The sequence below is a fragment of the Hippichthys cyanospilos genome, unplaced genomic scaffold (genome assembly GCF_059441005.1).
Source record: "Hippichthys cyanospilos isolate Australia breed blue-spotted pipefish unplaced genomic scaffold, RoL_Hcya_1.0 HiC_scaffold_65, whole genome shotgun sequence".
NCBI lineage: Eukaryota > Metazoa > Chordata > Actinopteri > Syngnathiformes > Syngnathidae > Hippichthys > Hippichthys cyanospilos.
The window spans coordinates 85,012-101,503 of NW_028283421.1; the positions used below are offsets into that span (position 1 = coordinate 85,012).

General features: G+C 51.6%; 2 protein-coding genes across 4 annotated transcripts; one reads left to right on the plus strand and one right to left on the minus strand.

Moving 5' to 3' along the window:
- Positions 1 to 667: 667 nt before the first annotated feature.
- On the minus strand, positions 668 to 4,532 carry LOC148405120 (uncharacterized). Its single transcript, XM_088407285.1, has 11 exons — positions 4,383 to 4,532; positions 3,591 to 4,040; positions 3,318 to 3,462; positions 2,913 to 3,226; positions 2,546 to 2,744; positions 2,340 to 2,456; positions 2,081 to 2,220; positions 1,801 to 1,995; positions 1,489 to 1,721; positions 1,184 to 1,402; positions 668 to 1,078 (listed from the first exon to the last, which is right to left on the minus strand). Exons 1-11 carry the CDS (start codon positions 4,409 to 4,411, stop codon positions 669 to 671), a joined length of 2,451 nt encoding a protein of 816 aa, XP_088263411.1. The 5' UTR covers positions 4,412 to 4,532; the 3' UTR covers position 668.
- An 803-nt stretch (positions 4,533 to 5,335) lies between these two features.
- On the plus strand, positions 5,336 to 16,155 carry LOC148405121 (uncharacterized). 3 transcript variants are annotated; one of them, XM_088407289.1, is made up of 9 exons: positions 5,336 to 5,390; positions 11,763 to 11,844; positions 11,963 to 12,025; positions 13,217 to 13,510; positions 14,036 to 14,211; positions 14,287 to 14,392; positions 14,696 to 14,786; positions 15,111 to 15,520; positions 15,669 to 16,155. In XM_088407289.1, the coding sequence occupies exons 4-9, from the start codon at positions 13,411 to 13,413 to the stop codon at positions 16,055 to 16,057; spliced, it is 1,272 nt and encodes a 423-aa protein (XP_088263415.1). In that variant the 5' UTR covers positions 5,336 to 5,390; positions 11,763 to 11,844; positions 11,963 to 12,025; positions 13,217 to 13,410; the 3' UTR covers positions 16,058 to 16,155. The 3 variants fall into 3 exon arrangements, with proteins under 3 accessions (XP_088263415.1, XP_088263414.1, XP_088263413.1); XM_088407288.1 differs by lacking the exon at positions 5,336 to 5,390 and adding an exon at positions 11,493 to 11,674; XM_088407287.1 differs by lacking the exons at positions 5,336 to 5,390; positions 11,763 to 11,844 and having other exon boundaries at positions 11,859 to 12,025.
- Positions 16,156 to 16,492: the final 337 nt, after the last annotated feature.

Here is a 16,492-nt window from a genome sequence, read left to right on the forward strand (position 1 = left end):
CACACACATATATATATATATATATATATATATATATATATATATATATATATATATATATATATATATTATCTTAATACTGTACGTAATACTGCACTCGAGGAAAAAATTAAATATTTCCGCATACATACATACATACATACATACATACATACATGTATATGCAGAAATATTTATTTTTTTCTTCGACTGCAGTATTTCGTCCATTGACGCTCCTGGCACGACAAATCCTCCCTGGTTGAATAGGTACCACTCAGTCGTCTCCCATCATGTAAGAAGAGAATAACTACCACACTGATCACTTTCAAGATTGCTGGAATTGAAAGAAAGACGGTGACGGACTGCTGGGAAAGAACGTGCCGGTTTTTATTGGCAAAAGGCACTAGGTATAGAACGTACACCAAAATGTTCATGCCTTTATTAAAAAAATAAATAAATAAAATAAAAACAAAACCGACGAAAGAAAGAAGGTGATGGTTTGCTGGGAAAGAAAGTATAGTCTTTTATTGGCAAGAGGCAATTATAGAATGTACACCAAAATACGCATGCCTTTATTAAGAAAAAAAAAAAAGACATGTGCTTGTACAGTGGGAAAAAAAGTGTAGATATATATATATATATATATATACATACATTTTTACATATATACACACACAGACTATTTACCATTAGCTATCGAGCCACTCCAGGTCAAGTCCTTCCCCCTTAAAAGATTTCCTTTGAACCCCATAGTCAAAGAGCAGTTCTTCATCCACTGTAATGTCCCTCATTGCCTTGAACAGGATACAGTAGCGTTCCTCGCCGTCAACCGTGAGCAGACATTGGCACGGCTTAAGGTTGGCGCGCTTCCTGGAATGGTTGATGAGGCGCCCGTACGTTTGTTGTCCTGGGTGACATGGGCAAGGGAACGTCTGAGCATCGATGCAGATTGGCTTGCCGCCTCCTTTGAAGAAAAACAAGTATCCAGGTTGGATGTCGGGGTCCTCCATCATCCGCAGTCCTTCCTCATTTGAAATGATTGGGCCGTGGTAGTCGCAAACCACATCGCCTTTAAAAAAGGGCTTCGATGCGACCACACCTGTAGACAAGAGGGGAACTCCACAATGAGATCTAGCCAAATAATGCTGCTCCCGAGGAGAGAGGCGGGGGGGGGGGGGGGGGGGGGGGGGGGGCGCCATCTTACCCAGGTGTTTGTCCCCAAGGAAGTCCTTGATGACGAGACCCTTCCAGCGCTGACCCGAAACCAACGCCGCAATCCGCGAGTCGGTCTCTACCATCAGCCTGGAGGGCGGCTTCCATCCGTTGTGAACGGATTCTGCGTCCGGATGGTTAGACGTCCAGCCCGCCCTCCTGATCTGCCTCGCCACCTGCTCCAGGGTCGGCCTCTTCTGACAAAATTGGGCTGAAAAGAAACGTGAACTTTAAGCTGTTTGCCCCGACAACACGGAAAGATAACAGCATTGCTTCCACGTCCAATGCCATACTTACACAGGATGTAGTCCCGGCGTTGGCATCTTTGACAAGCCCGCCACTTGTCGTAGAACACCTTGTCTTTGGAGAAGCCAGCCCTGACCATGTCCCACTTTCCTGGCGCCTTCCCATCAATGGTCACGGGGAAGCAGCGGATGAAGCGGGCTAATTCAGCTTCCTGTGCAGACGTCCCCGCTTCCTGCGCAGATGTCCCCGCTTCCACGGAGGGTGGCCTGCTTGGCGGCAAGTCACTGTAAAGCAAAGAGGCGATGTGCTTTAAAACGTTGCTCGTGCAGTGCTCTCGCCATGGCGCTGGTCTGGAAAACTCACCCGGCCAGCCGGTCTAGCAAAATGGCCGCCTGGACCACAGAGGCGGGACCCTGCATCCTCTGCTGTCCACCGACTGCAGTGGGGTAGGCCAAATATTGCCTGACCTCCTGCAGCTGCCTCTCGGAAAAGGCAACGGCCGCCTCGTTCTCGACAGCCCGGCGCACCTCCTGGCTAGTGGAAACCTTGACTTTGTGGCTGGGGAAGAAAAGGCGACGGCAATGTCAACGGCGATGCGGGCTTGTTTGCGGCAACGCTCGGATCCACAAGTTCATGTACTCACTATTCGTGCAGCCGGGCGAGGTCAGTTGCCACGCAGCTGACGGGTTTCCCGCAGGCCGTGACGAAGAAGCGGCCATTTTCCTCCGAGGTGCTGGCGGACACACATTGGGGCCTGATCCACTGGTAGTACCGCTGCAGCCACTGTGTAAACACAATGTTCATTACCTGACTGTCAAACAATTAACGGCGGCAGTTGCTGTACCCGTGTCCGTTTGCCTGGACCCCGCTTGCAAATGAGGCTGAAAGAACAAAAGACTTACATCGTCTTCCTCAGGAGTGAGCGCGAAGGTGGCCGTTTGCAAGGTTGGAGTCTTGTGCTCGCTGACCCCAACAAGGACCCTTCCACCCGCGGGTTGGCGATTGACCCACTCGTTTGCCTGAGACAAATAGAAAAACGGAGTCAAACATGCCCACCAAAGCAATGGTATTTAAAAAAAAAAAAAAAAAATCACGTCAGCTCACTCACCATCATTCCTTCCACTGCGCGCGGGCACTGGAAATGCCTCAGCACCAGCACGGCTTCGCAGTAGTACCGGTACATGGTTCTGTCCTTCTCGCTCAGGGCCACATCTTTTCCTAACTGTCTGTGCGTGGCAAGGAACGCCTCCTTGGCCACGCGCAGGATCGCCTGGCACTCCCGCACTGTCTTGGAGCCCCGCGTCACGCTGTTGTATGTGAGGAACAAGCCAGGGATTAATGATTGTCGAATTCATGATAATTAATGCCCCCCCCCACACACACACACACACACACACACGCAGACGCAGACGCGCGCTCGCGCGCACACTGTTTAATGCCACACACCTCTTGTGAATGCAATCAGGGAAACTTACTCGATGCTGCGGTGTCTTTTGCTGGTGGCCTCACGAATCGTCCTGGACAAAGTGGCCAGACAATTCCGGTACGCAGACACATGGCTCCTCTGTTCGTCGGCCTGCGGCGTGTTCTCGGGCGCGTCCTCCCTGTAAAGGAACTCCACAAAGCGCATCATACTCCTGATGTAGTTGGCAACGCTTGGCGCCGCCATGCCTGTGCGCCTCAGACCCGTGAAGTATTCCGCGGTCTCTTTGCTCTTGGTCAAAAAGCTGGTGTCTGGCACAGTCTTGTCCGGTTGCAGGTACTTCAGGAAGCGTGCTACGTTGTCCACCTAGAGGTGATGGGAGAAAACGCAACCAGTGAAACATTCGATGGCGATTCGACTGGAGAAGGCACACATTACTCTGCGGAAGAAGTTTTACCTCCTGCTGGCAATTTTCCAAACGCACGCTGTGTTTCAGGTACTCCTTGAAATTGCAGATGAGAGGACAGTCTTCACCGAATTTCTCATACAGCCCAGCTTCCTGCATGTTCGTCCTCACGCTCGCCCGGCTGCCGCGGCGTCTCCTGTAAAGCGACGGAGCGAGAGCAAGGGGGAAGGAGGAAAAAAAATGAAAAGAACACAAATAAATAAATAAATACGACTTGTAACAACGTTTCATACTTTGACTTTTCATTGCTTTCGATGTACTCACTTGCTCCAGGAAGGATCATTGGCCCTGTCGTCATGCTCCTGGCTGGAGGAAGAGGTGGTGGAAAGCTCATCGTCGCCTCTCTTCCTTTTGGACGCCGGGTCACCGGGGGGGGCCGGAGCGGAGACGCCCCCAGTGGCAGCATCCTCACCCTCCGGAAGCATGCCGGAGTCTTCCGGCTCGTTCAAGATGTAGAAGTCCCGGTCCTTTAGCGCCTGCAGCATCCGCATGCGGCTGGGCCGGTGGGGCAAAATGTCCACGAGGTCGCCGTAGTCCCAGCACCGTGCACTCCGCAGCCAGTTCTTGGTGGAGGCCTTGGCCTCGCGGGTCTCCACCTCAATTTCCTCCCGCGTGCTGCCTTTCATGCACACACGAGCCAGGTGAACGGAGAGCTTATCTTGGGGCTTGCGACAGCGCCGGCAGTAGACGTAGGCCCGGTTGGGTAGACGTCCTCTAAATTAAATGAACGCAAGTGGGGTTAGACACGGAGGAAGGGAGCAAAGCGAAGCTTAAAAGTGAATCATATCTCGTTTAGGCAGTTGTACAAGTTCAAGCCTCTCTTCTTTTGTTCTAATAAAATGACCCATATCAAGAGGGATGAAAACCCACATCAGTCACTGACTGATGGAAAACATCAGTTTTTCCTCACGTGCACGTTTACCATTTTGCAATAGCTGTTGCTGCCAGTGTGTGCAAAGTTTGAAAGCCCCCCCCCCCCAACGCCAAACAATGCAACCCGTTTAACTAACAGGTATTTTTTTCCCCTTGACTTTAAAAGAAATAGGTGACGCTTACTGCAAGCTTCTCGATGAAGGTGAAGCCATTGTCGGTCCAGGTGAAGATGCGCTTAAAGCTGGAGGTCCTCTGGTCGCAGAGCATGGAACAAAGTGAAGAGTTTACTCTCAGTCGCAAAGTTTAAATACATGGTAGAGCCAAGCCCACTTCATTGGTGTGTGGGGGGTGGGGGGGCGGGGGGGGGGGGGGCGGGGCGGTCGCGTTTGAATTAGCGGGGCGGGACCTGTTGAATGGAAAAACACGGGTAGGTGACCTGTTGCAACGAAGACTACTCTCATATCAATAAGCGCACCAAAACAGACATTCCTTTATTAAATAAGAGCAACAGAATAGCGGATAGTAGATCACACATTACGATACGCTGTTGGCATGTCAACGCTGCCCAGTGCAATTGAAATATTGGCTTATTGATAAAAAAAAAAAAAAAAATAGAATTAGGTATGTAGGTATTGTATCAAAATTGTGAACTGTGGAAGACAGATTCGTCCGGTTGACCGACGATTCGGCAACATGTTGTATTGCAGTGAATTGAGGAGTGTAGTTAGGGGACCCGGTGGTTAGAGGAAGACAAAAATAACTGATTGTTGGAGTGTTTAGTGCAACTGCTCACACGTCTCGTTGAGGAACGGAGTTCATTGTAATAAGAGAAATCTCTATTGAGTGTAGTATATGTGATGCCCACTGAAGCGTCGTCACATTAGTGTGACTGTTTTATTCGGTTTCAGTAGTTTCAAAGTGTGCCCATCATATTCATTCTTCTATGAAGGCCCCAGTCTCAGTGATTTGCTTTTGTATTCGTTCCAAGAGCAATACGTGTTTTGTACACCAGGTGACAGTAATGCTGTTTACCTCTCTCCAAACTTGGCTTTGAGTCATCCTGACGTCGTGCGAGAGGCCCTACACGCATGCGCAGACGATATCCCCTCATATCGCCCCCCGCTACCTGGAGAAAGAAGTCGTGCTCGTTTCCCTGCCTGCATTCGTCTAACATTTCGAAGCTGTTTACTGGTGGGTACTCCTTCACACATCACAAATCACTCTATTCTTACGTCACGTTTGTGTGTATCTTGCTGTCGAATTCGTACGCTAAATAGGCTCGTAGAAAAGGAAAAGTAGGTGTGGCCCCGGTAACATTGGGGCCTTCTACGGCGTTGCATTTGTTCCACGATTGCGAGCGCGGAAGAAAAAGACGAAAAGCAAAAAAGAGACTTAAAAAGAGAACCTATTGAGTGCCCAACGACAAGAGTTTGCGCGAGCGCCGGCGGATATTGAAAACAGAAAAAGAAGTTGCTCGCCCGACATTGTTTTTTGCTCGCTTGCGACACGCCCCCGGCCCCCCGCTGTGCTTCTTGTGACTTCGGCAACATGGCGTCTTCTACGCGAGGAAAAAAAAAAAATCCAAACCAAAACAAAAGAAACCTTTGAAAAATAAAGGCGAAAAAACTGATGCTGCGGGCAGGAATGAAAAAGAGAACCTATTGAGTGCCCAACGACAAGAGTTTGCGCGAGCGCCGGCGGATATTGAAAACAGAAAAAGAAGTTGCTCGCCCGACATTGTTTTTTGCTCGCTTGCGACACTCCCCCGGCCCCCCGCTGTGCTTCTTGTGACTTCGGCAACATGGCGTCTTCTACGCGAGGAAAAAAAAAAAATCCAAACCAAAACAAAAGAAACCTTTGAAAAATAAAGGCGAAAAAACTGATGCTGCGGGCAGGAATGAAAAAGAAAACCTATTGAGTGCCCAACGACAAGAGATTGAGCGAGCGCCGGTGGATTTTGAACACCGTTGAATGAAGTTGCTCGCTCAACATTCCTTTTTGCTCGCTCGCGATACCCCCCCCCCCCCCCCCCCCCCCCCCCGCTCGCGATACCCCCCATCCCTCCCACCCCCGCTCAACCTCGCGTTGGCTCAACACGGAGAGCCCTCGGAGAGCCAGCTCTCATCCAATGCGCTTTTACAAGCTCCCATCGACCGGAATTTTGAGCGAGAAAGTCCTTTTCGATACTGTTTTCGTCTACGCTCAAAATCTGTTTTCACTCTCGCTCAGTTTGATCTTCTCCGCTCCATTCTTTTTTTGTTTGTTTCTTTGTTTTTCCCTCGCGCTCGAAATTGTGGCACAAATATAACGCCATTGTCTGACACAAATATAACGCCATTGTCCTCCACACGATGGCGTTGTTCCGTCATTTAACGCATTTAATGCACCGGTGTAAATATGTTGTATATACTGGTATACTGGTACTGTGCTGTACGAGTCCTTGTGACGCTATTGGCATCTTTATATGAAAAAACAAAAAACAAAACAACAACAACAACAACAAAATAGCACTTTTGATGCAAGCTAGGGTGGGGGGGGGGGATAGTGTTGCAGACAAGTGATACACCTTACAGAACGTGATATTTTGAAGTCAACAACAAAATAACACTTTTGATGCAAGCTAAGGGGGGGGGGGGGGGGGGGGATAGTGTTGCAGACAAGTGATACACCTTACAGAACGTGATATTTTGAAGTCAAATGGAATCAGAGCGATGAGGACAGAACGGTTATTGTATTTGAAACGATATTGAATAATTGTGAAGTTTTCATGACCAACGTGAACGTACAACACTCCTAGAACAGGGGTCGGCAACCAAAAATGTTGAAAGAGCCATATCGGGCCCAAAAAACAAATATGTCTGGAGCCGCAAAACAATGAAAAGCCTTATAGCGAAGGCAACACATGCCGCATGTATCCATAATAGCTATATAAGCCCGCTATCAAAATGATTGAGTTAACTACGAATACATAATGAGGCGTCATGATGAAACGTTCCTTTTCCCTACAGTTCATCCAGTCGAAAATGACGCACCGCATGGCCAGTCAGTTGCGCGATGCCGCCTCAAGTTTATCTTCCTTAAAATATTTAGGAATTACGTTTCGTCGCTTTGATGTAAGTAATAAAGCGGATTTTTGAAGTTTTTATTCACGGGGATTCCAAAAAACGGTGTATGTGTTTGCCGACCCCTGGTCTCGATAGATGGGGAAAAAAAGACAGTGTTGTTGATGCTGGGTAAATACTAATTAAAGGACAATGCAAACAGTATTTAGTGATGGGATTTATCCTGAATGTAATTTGTGAACAAAGATAGCCAGCGATTTGGTGAAAGCAGGCATGCACATTTGACTCTGTCCATCTGACTAACATTTCTAACCTGTTTACAGGAATATATACACATCTCTCTCTCTCGCTCTCTCTCTCTCTCTCTCTCTCTCTCTATATATATATATAGACATATATATATATATATATATATATATATATATATATATATATATATACACACATATACGTATATATATATACATATATACGTATACTTATATATACTTATATATACATATACATATATACACATATATATATATATATATATATATATATATATATATATATATATATAGCTGCTGTTCCGGTGACTTCCTGGTAAGTGCAAGGTATACAGTTCATCTTGTAGTGTCTGTCACTTTATTTGTTTATTTATTTATTCATTTATTTATTTGCATGTGAGTTGTTGTTTTTTTTTTAATTTTGAGTTCTGAAGTTCCATTTCCAAACTGTTCTAAAACTGTTCTTAAAACAATACTTTGAGTGAGTTATTGAGCTCATTCTCGCTGCGACTTGGAAGAGAACTCTTCTCCTTAGAAGCCCGTTCTCTTGTCTTCGTTTCACCGCGTGCTGTAGTAGTCCACATGGCGCTCTCGGACGCGGCCTCCTCTAACTGCCAGGCCCTGCTGGACTTGGTTGAGCCGTACAACGGCGACTGGGAGGCCTTTCTCCATGCCGAGGACCTGGTCCTGGCCATCCACCCCTCCGAAGCGGATGAGCTCGACCAGCTCAAGTTCAGCCACGACGTGGATGGCGTGGTGATGGTGTTGGCAAACCTCCAGTCCATCAAGGCACGCATCCACTACCTTTTGCTGCCCGAGGCGTCGGCGAAGGGGCCGCTTAGGACCTGGCCCATCCTCAGAAAACACGCCAGGGAATTCGATCACTACCAGCAATGGTCCGCCGTTCACGGGATCCTCCTGGCCTACGTGGATGGGGGCTGGTGCCTCCACATGAGCGAGGTGCCGGCAGCGCCCGACCCCCCTCCCTGGGAGTCCAACATCCACGCAAGTATCCTGATGAGCCGGGCTCAGCAAAACTTGTCCCAAGCCTTCTCCCAGGCGCTGCGCGCCATCCCCAGCCGGTCTCTGAACAGGCCCAGCCTGCAGAAGAACAACTTGCGGGACGTCAGCCGTTTCCACATCGTGGCCGACGACCAGGCCTACATTCTGGGGCTGCTGGATGGCGTGGTGGCCAGGATGCGTCCGAGCCGCAACGCGAAATACTTGTTCACGCTGACCCAGCTCGGCCAGAAAGACCCGAGACCTCTGGAGGTGGACGAGCTGGTTCACAGCCGGCACGCGGTGACATCCATGTCGGTCCACGTGGCCTGCTCCGTGACCCACCGGAATCCCGACCTGGATCTGCTGTGGTCCAGGTACGGAATCCACCGGGTGGTCGGGCAGACGGGCAGCATTTTCACGGCCCTGTCGCTGCACGAGGCAGCCAACTACCAGTCGCCCCTGGACCATCAGCGGATGCAGCTGGCCGGGGCCCTGTCGGACGTGTTCCCCCTGGGGCCGGGGGAAAAGCTCAACTTTGTCCAGCTGTACGCCGACACCCCGCACGTCCACCAGAACCCCTTCTACAAGCACCCGGTCTCGGGAGCAATCGTGACCTCGGGGCTCTTCCACGGCCAGGTCACGCGCGCCTACGGCTCCAGGGCCCACAAGTACATCTCCCACTTCGAGGACCTGGTTGAGAAGCGCGGCGCCCAGGTGGCCGCCAGGCTGGAGGCTGTGATCTTCATATCCAAGGGTCACATCCCCGCTACCGTGCGAGCGGAAGAGAGGTTCTGCAGCGAAAAACTCGGCGCTCTCCTTCAGGGCCAGCCCATGTTTGTGCCGTTCTTGGCCGTCCGGGGGCAGGGACTCCGGACGGTGCTGAGGGACCTCGGCAGCCATCTGTTGGACAGCCTCCGAACCCTCTTGGAGCTGCGCAAGCACCGCGGGGGTTTTGAGGCCACCTGGAGGGCGTACCAGCTGGAGCTCGCCCTGGAAGAGCAGTTCTACGGGCAACCCAGGGCACCCGGGGACCAGGACTTCAGCGCCAGCCTGGGCTGCAACTCTGTCCGGTGGACGAGCAGGACGAGGGAGAGGGGCTTCCTGGCGCTCGCCCCCTTCAACTCCGCTTGCGTGGACGGCGAAGACCCCCCCCCTCTCCGCGTCTGGATTCGCGAGGAGGACACGGCGGCGCGGGTGAAGAGGATCTGGACGTTGTCCGACACGCTCGGGGCGAACCCGTCGGTGATCGGGGAGGCGCTGGTCAAAATAGCCGTCGGGGATCTGAACAGCAAGGTCTGCGAGTGGGCTCGCACGACCCTGGGCGCGCTCCAGGCCAGCGACCCCCCGGTGGCGCGGTCGCACCTGAAGGACACCCTGACCTACCACGCTCTGGCCAAGCAGATCCTGGACCACCAAACTCATTGGTCCGCTCCCCTGACCCTCCGCCGCGCGCTGGAGATGGTGAGGGCCAGTGGAAAGGACCCACTGGCTTGTTTGGTGGCCGGTTTAGGCTCACTGGCCTTAAACTGGTTTCCCAAGGTCACCTACTGGACCAGGGCCCGCGGTCGCGGAGCGAGGTGGTTCGAGTGGGACTTTGTGGTGGTCCACCCGAGCGGCAAACGGCCGCCGGTCAACGTGGAGGTGGAGGCCAACCTGACCACCACCGTGTTGGACTACCTCCAGGCCAAGGAGTTCTCCTTTGCCACGCACCTCTCCAAATACAGGGAGCGCGGGATGCCCTGGTTATGCCCGATCCTGTCTCGGCTGCCAGCCGCACTCAGCCGGCCCCAAACGTTAGACAACCTCAACCGCCGCAACAGGCTGATGATCTACCTCTCCTGCTTGGCAATGCTACAGAACAACGAGTACATTGTCTACACCAAGCTGAAGCAGATCATCGCCCTGGCGACCCTGTCCACCCAGGAGTTGAGGGCGGCACGCATCCTCTCCACCGACTTCCTCCGGGATATCGGCGGCGTCAAGTTGTACAAGTTGGCCGCCGACATCCCGACCAGCGTTTTCGCCAAACCCCCTCCCCCCCACAAGAGGAAGAGGGAGGAAAAACCGGAGGTCAGGGAGGAGGAGTCAGAGGAGGGGGAAAGTCGGGAGCCCGTTCACCCGGATTGCCAGGCCCTCGAGGAGGATGAGGGCGACCCGCCGGAGTGGTCCGAGCCCATGTCCCTGCCCGCAGCCTATTACAAGTTGTGGAGCAAAGAGGAAGAGGACCTCGTCGTGGTGACGGGGAACCGGCTGGACGACTACAACGCCTACAAGGCCAGATGCGTCGTTGCGCGAATCCCTTTCAGGAGTGCCTCCGCCTTCTACAAGAAGCGCCAGCGTCTGGCAAAGGACAGGGACGCAAGCGCGGGCGAAGGCCCGTCGGGGTGGAAAGGGTAGCGGGACGGAGAGGTGGCTGGTAAGGGGGTCGGGGCGGGGCCGGTATTACCGCATGTCGCCTATCGCAACCCTATCCATGTTTGCATGTACGCATGTTTGTAGTTTTTGCATGTACGCACGTTTGTATGCATGTATGTGTATCTATGTGTATATGTACGCACGCACGCACGCACACATATATCTCTATGTACCGCACGCGTAAAATACGAATAATATATTAGTGTGCTGTCCGTCACCCATACCTCGTAAGGCATTCTTACTACACCCTACAAAGCAAATCTCATACGATATACGCATGCATACGCATGCCTGTTTCCATATGCGGCACACATCAATGATAAAATGTTGATAACGCATTCATTTGTCGCCTATTCCCGTAGCCATTCTTGCGTCATAATATACGACGCAATCACACCGAGCGACCGGCAGTTCGGTTCCATTCGTTGTTACCTTTTAAAACTAGATAAATATTTATATATGTGCCTGTGTTTGCGTGTATACGTATGCGTTGTAACGCCTCCTATCTGTGTTGTGCGTCTTGTCCGTCTGGGGGACAACGGGTCAGCGTTCACGTCGCGTCCCCTGTCAGTACCGGGTTCGCCCCGGGAAGCCAATGACCCGCGAGAATTTTATTTTATTTTATTTTATTTTTGTTTTTTTTTTTTGCCGCCGTTGTTTTGAAGTTGTATTTCTTTTTATAAACCCTTTCACATCATGTAGAAAAAAATGCTACCACCCCAGCCAGGTAAAAACCAAAAAACACAAAGATGTTGGAATGAAATATTTTGGACGTGTGTTTTCAATAATATGACACCGTGACATCTCTGCCGCAGATTCTGATGCCGTCCCACAATTCCGAGAGCGTCGAGGGCTCAAGGGCGTAGAACCTCCCCTTTTTACGCGCGGACATACGAGGTATGTGAGAGAGAAAGCCCGGCACTGCCTTGACAGACGGCGTCTTGATAAAGCTCGGATCGAGAGACCATGGCGCTGCGCATCTGCCTCCGTAATCTTCTAATAATCTGCTGCGTAGGACTTGGCTGCTCCGTGGGCCCGCCCGACTTCCCCGCACGGGCGCCGGAAGCCGCCGAAACAGGTTGGTTAAACCGGGGACCTCCGGTACCCGATTTTGTAGTCTTCTCATAAAGATGAACGTTTTTCCCTCCTAGCGACTGTTCCATCGCATTTATTGCCAGCGTGTTTATTGCGTTTTGTCTCATCTGTACAATTCTGATGGGGGGGGGGGGGGGGGGGGATATCCTAATTTCGAGGCCAAAGTGTCGAAACCGATTCATATTTTTCAAGTCTCCCAGGAATGTTTTTTTTGTCTTTTTCCCCTTCTCTCGCTCTCTCTCTCTCTCTCGCCCTCTCTCTCTCTCTCTCTCTCACTCCCGGTTATTATAACAGCATTCTATAGCCGGGCATAGTCAAAACAGCGGAGACTTATCATGTTTTTGCAAGTACCTTGTTTGTAAATCTATTCCGACTTGCGTTATTCCTACTGCTCCTACGCACAAATGAACACTTAAGAGAGCCGGCTGCGATGCATTTCGGCTTCTTCTAAAAAAACACTTGCAGGCAAGAACGTTCTCATCACATGAAAAGAAAAAAAGATGTTTAGAACATTAGAAAAATAAATCCAGTTTGATCAAAAAAACATAAGAAAAAAGTCCACTATCAGCATGGGTCTGCAATGAAGGTCTACGGGAGAAGGGACAAAGAGCATCCGATAGAAAACAACAACAACAAAAAACAACTAAAGTGTTAGCCACACAGAGTAGATAGAACAAATTGAATGAAAATGTCCAGATGCGGTGGGGGGGGGGGTGACACAAGGCACGTGGAACAAGGCCAGCACTCGCCGTTTTCCGTTCAACTGGGAGGCGGACAGGGCGCCAAAAGACTTTGGCACTCTGGGCCTTTTTTTCAGCTGGATCAGTTTAGACGTATTCCAGATAATATATAGACCATATATTTGTGGGCGCCTCGCAAGACGTTGCGTGCATATTAATCCATAGCTGACTTCAGCGTAATGTGCAACATCTGGCAGTGATGATAAATTGGAATGAGGTTGATCTTCCAAGCAAACGCGGGGTTACATAGCTTTGTATTGCTTGCACGTTGCAATGTTCTGGGGGGGTCTTTCCTTATAAAACACGTTCTTTTCAAACAAGTGTGACACAAAGATTCACACGTCCGCTCGTTCGCAATTTCTGTTTCGCCACAACGCTCAGTGTTTATTAAACATAATTTCTTAAATTAACCCTGGCGAGGCGTGTGTTCGTAGCTACCGAGGCGCCGGCGGCTGCCCGGCAGGCGGAAGAGAGGAGCCCCGCCCTGTCGCCGACACGCTCCGCGCCGGCCTCTCCGGCGACCGAGGTCAGCCCGGTGTGTTTTGAAGAGGACGTGCTGGCCGCCGTGCGAGAGGCGCTGGATGACGACAGCCGGCCGAGTCCGGGCGGCGCCGCCGCCCTTTTCGGAATGTGCGACGCATCCGGAGGTCTCGCGGTCTTGCTGAACCTGGCGAATGAGGCGAAGAGGAAGCGAGGAGGCGGACTGGAGCTCTGGCATGCCACTTCAGGTACTGTCGACTCGAGGTTAGCATAAAAGTCCCATTGGTGTGCTCGCGCCGCGGAAGAGTTTGAGCTTCATGGCTGCGATCTGTTGATGATACTTGCATGGCGACGATTGCCGTGTCTGGACATGCGTTGCTGTGTCTGGGCGTGTGTTTTTTTGCGCAAAACCAAACAAACCAAAAAAAAAACAATACCGGAAAAAAAAAAAAAAACCCCAACCGAAAAATGGGAAAGTACAATCCTACCGGGAGCCGTGCAGCCCAATTGGACTCGTTGTCGATACGTAGCGACTGGTAGAGAGAGAGAGAGAGAGAGAGAGAGAGAGGCAAAAAAAAAAAAAAACCCTCAGAAATGATGCAGGAGGCCACGGGCTATGTCGGAGGGAGGGTCGTTTGAAATGACAAAAAGGGCTCCTACTGGCTCGGAAGGCAATCGCATTAGTGGCGTTTTCCAATGTTATTCGGGTGTAAAAAGAAAAAGAAAAAAAAAAAAAAACGCATTGAACTGCCGTCCAAATCTTGTCTCCGCAGTGTATTTTACGGAGGGGAACGATGACGGGCTAGCTCTAGAGATCAGTTTTCCCCTCCCGCCATCCCCTTTGCGCCAACGCAACATCGTGCTACTCCTGGCTCTGGAAAGCCCCGTCAGTGGAGAGGACTTGTACCGGACCACTTTCACCGGCCAGTCCCTCCAGCCCGTGGCACAGGTACAACCCAACAAATGTTTGTCATTTCCCTGGGCAACGCCCACAACTGTGTCGTATTTGATGATTTCACTTCAGGCTGTGTGCATGTCAGAAGGAACGCAGTACATTCTACTGACAGGACTGACGTCCGCAGCGCACCAAGGATGGATTCTCACTCTTGACTCACAGTCACCTGAGACGAGTAGGTATTTTCCCTCCTGGTTGCCGGGTCAGGTGCGCAGCATATTCACCTTTTCGCGCTAAGGTCAGCCCCGCGGGTGCGTTTCGCGCATACGCTTTCAAAGACGCGCGCGCCCAGAGACGCGGTTTTTCAGAGTTCCGTCCCGAAGGACTTTGGGATGGCCGCTCCGGAACTTTGGTGCAAGTGCAAAAACCGTTGTCGGGACTTACCTACCCACGGGCGAAGTCTTAAAGGGCTTCGCGTGCAGGTGATGAGAAGCGGCTCTTTGTTCTCCGCCCACTCATCGTAGTGTTCTCGCCACAGAGAAAAAGATGAAAGAGCTCCTCGTGGCTGGAAATGGGAGAAGAAGCCGCGTGACTCCGGTTCTTATTTTCCCACGCGAAGAGGACGTCAGGTTGGTCCGCGTCGGCGAACCCGTGTTTCGGTCCGTCTAGAGCAGGGGTGTCAAACTCATTCCTTTCGAGGGCCATTATGCCGTTACGGTTTCTGGCAGATTGTCACATTTTGGGTGTATTTGTCACACTTCCAACTACTTTCGAAATCAACAACAATTTCAACAATTTCAAATTGACTTACAAATGTGATATTTCGACTGGAAACTTGAATTGGAACGGGCGTTTCGCGGGCCGCGTGAAACGATGCGGCGGGCCGGATCTGGCCCCCGGGCCTCGAGTTTGACACCTGTGTTGTCTAGAGCGTGGGTTTCCTCCCTCGACAGAGCCGAGGATTCCGGCTCCTCCCAGCTGGTCTCCTTTCCGTGTGAGCTGCGCCGCTTCCTGAGTGACACCCTTCCTCAGAGTCGTCGGGACACCCCGCGGCGGAGGCTGGACTTCCCGCCGCCTCCGCCTCCCGCCGCGCTGGATCGCTCCTCCAGCGAGTCCATGCTAGCGGAACTCATCAACTCGTCGGCTCCCACCATCTTCTCTTTCGCCGGCTCCATGCACAATGCCCACCGGCGGGAGCTGGCCATGTCCCCCGGCCTGCTGGACCAGCTCAGGGATGGTTTGGAGCAGAGGCTGGTCCGGATCATGGAGGTGCTGAAAGACAAGCGGGACGGACAGAGGAGCAGCAAGAGGCTCCAGAGGCTCTGGGAACTCTGTGGCTTTCCCACGGTGAACCTGGAATCAGGTACCAGGCGCGCGCGCACAAAGGTACTTTGGCTACGGCTGTGTGGGCTGGCGGGAAAACACAGTCTTAAGAAATTAGCGACAAACGGCAGCGTGTGATCGCGGAACTATCAAATCGTGTAACGACCGGCGTCTCTGCGCTCGCCTAGGAGCAAGCCAGCACCGCGCGTTCCTGCTGCTGAAGGCCTTGAAGACGGTGGGTCACCATCTGCTGCCGCCAGTGCGGAGCGCTCGCGCAGCGGCCGGGGCTGCCGCCTGCCGCCCGAAGAGCCTCACCGTTTCCCTGGAGCCTTTCCTGGTGGGTCCCAACACAGCCGACATCAAAAACTGCCACGGTCGCTGCGTCTTCCCGATGACCGACACCGTAAATCACGCCGTGATTCTCAGCGCGCATATCGAGAGCGGCAACGTCCACGAGCGCTCGCCGTGCTGCGTGCCACTCTCTTACGAGTCGCTGGAAGTGGTGGACTTGAACGAGAAGGGCACATTTGTGACCACCCTTTCCAATATGGTAGTCAAGGAGTGTGGTTGTCGCTAACGAGCGCATGTAGGATCACAACGCATGTTCATTAAAATGTAGTCAAACCATTTGTGCTGGTGCTGTACGCATGTTCATTAAAATGTAGTCAAACCATTTGTGCTGGTGCTGTGTGTGCGTTCCTGCCCGCCGGCGGGCGCCCAAGCGGAAGGCAGGACGGAAAAGGCAAAAAAAAAAACAACTAATCTAGAGTCACATCGATAAACTAATTCATACTTATACAGGGGCGGCCAAAGAGTCAGTATATGTTTGGCCCGCAAGAAATAGTTCATTTCTCATCTCAAACGAAAAGATTGAAATCAATCAAGTGTCATTTGCATTGTGGAAAGATATAACGATATGGTCCCATGCATTAATTTCAAAGCATCGTTCAAAGGGAATATATATGTGTGTGCGTGTGTGTGTGCGTGTGTGCGTGTGTGTGTGTGTGTGTGT

What these genes read in the sequence shown, in the direction of transcription:
- LOC148405120 (XM_088407285.1), bottom strand. Translation starts at nt 4,411, where the DNA reads ATGGCTTCACCTTCATCGAGAAGCTTGCA. An exon ending in AATGATCCTTCCTGGAGCAA is followed by an intron (nt 3,463 to 3,590) that starts GTGAGTACATCG and finishes GTCGCTTTACAG; the next exon opens with GAGACGCCGCGGCAGCCGGG. An exon ending in CCTTGGGGACAAACACCTGG is followed by an intron (nt 1,079 to 1,183) that starts GTAAGATGGCGC and finishes TCTTGTCTACAG; the next exon opens with GTGTGGTCGCATCGAAGCCC.
- LOC148405121 (XM_088407287.1), top strand. Translation starts at nt 11,914, where the DNA reads ATGGCGCTGCGCATCTGCCTCCGTAATCTTCTAATAATCTGCTGCGTA. An exon ending in GCCGGAAGCCGCCGAAACAG is followed by an intron (nt 12,026 to 13,216) that starts GTTGGTTAAACC and finishes GTGTGTTCGTAG; the next exon opens with CTACCGAGGCGCCGGCGGCT. An exon ending in GCTCTGGCATGCCACTTCAG is followed by an intron (nt 13,511 to 14,035) that starts GTACTGTCGACT and finishes TTGTCTCCGCAG; the next exon opens with TGTATTTTACGGAGGGGAAC.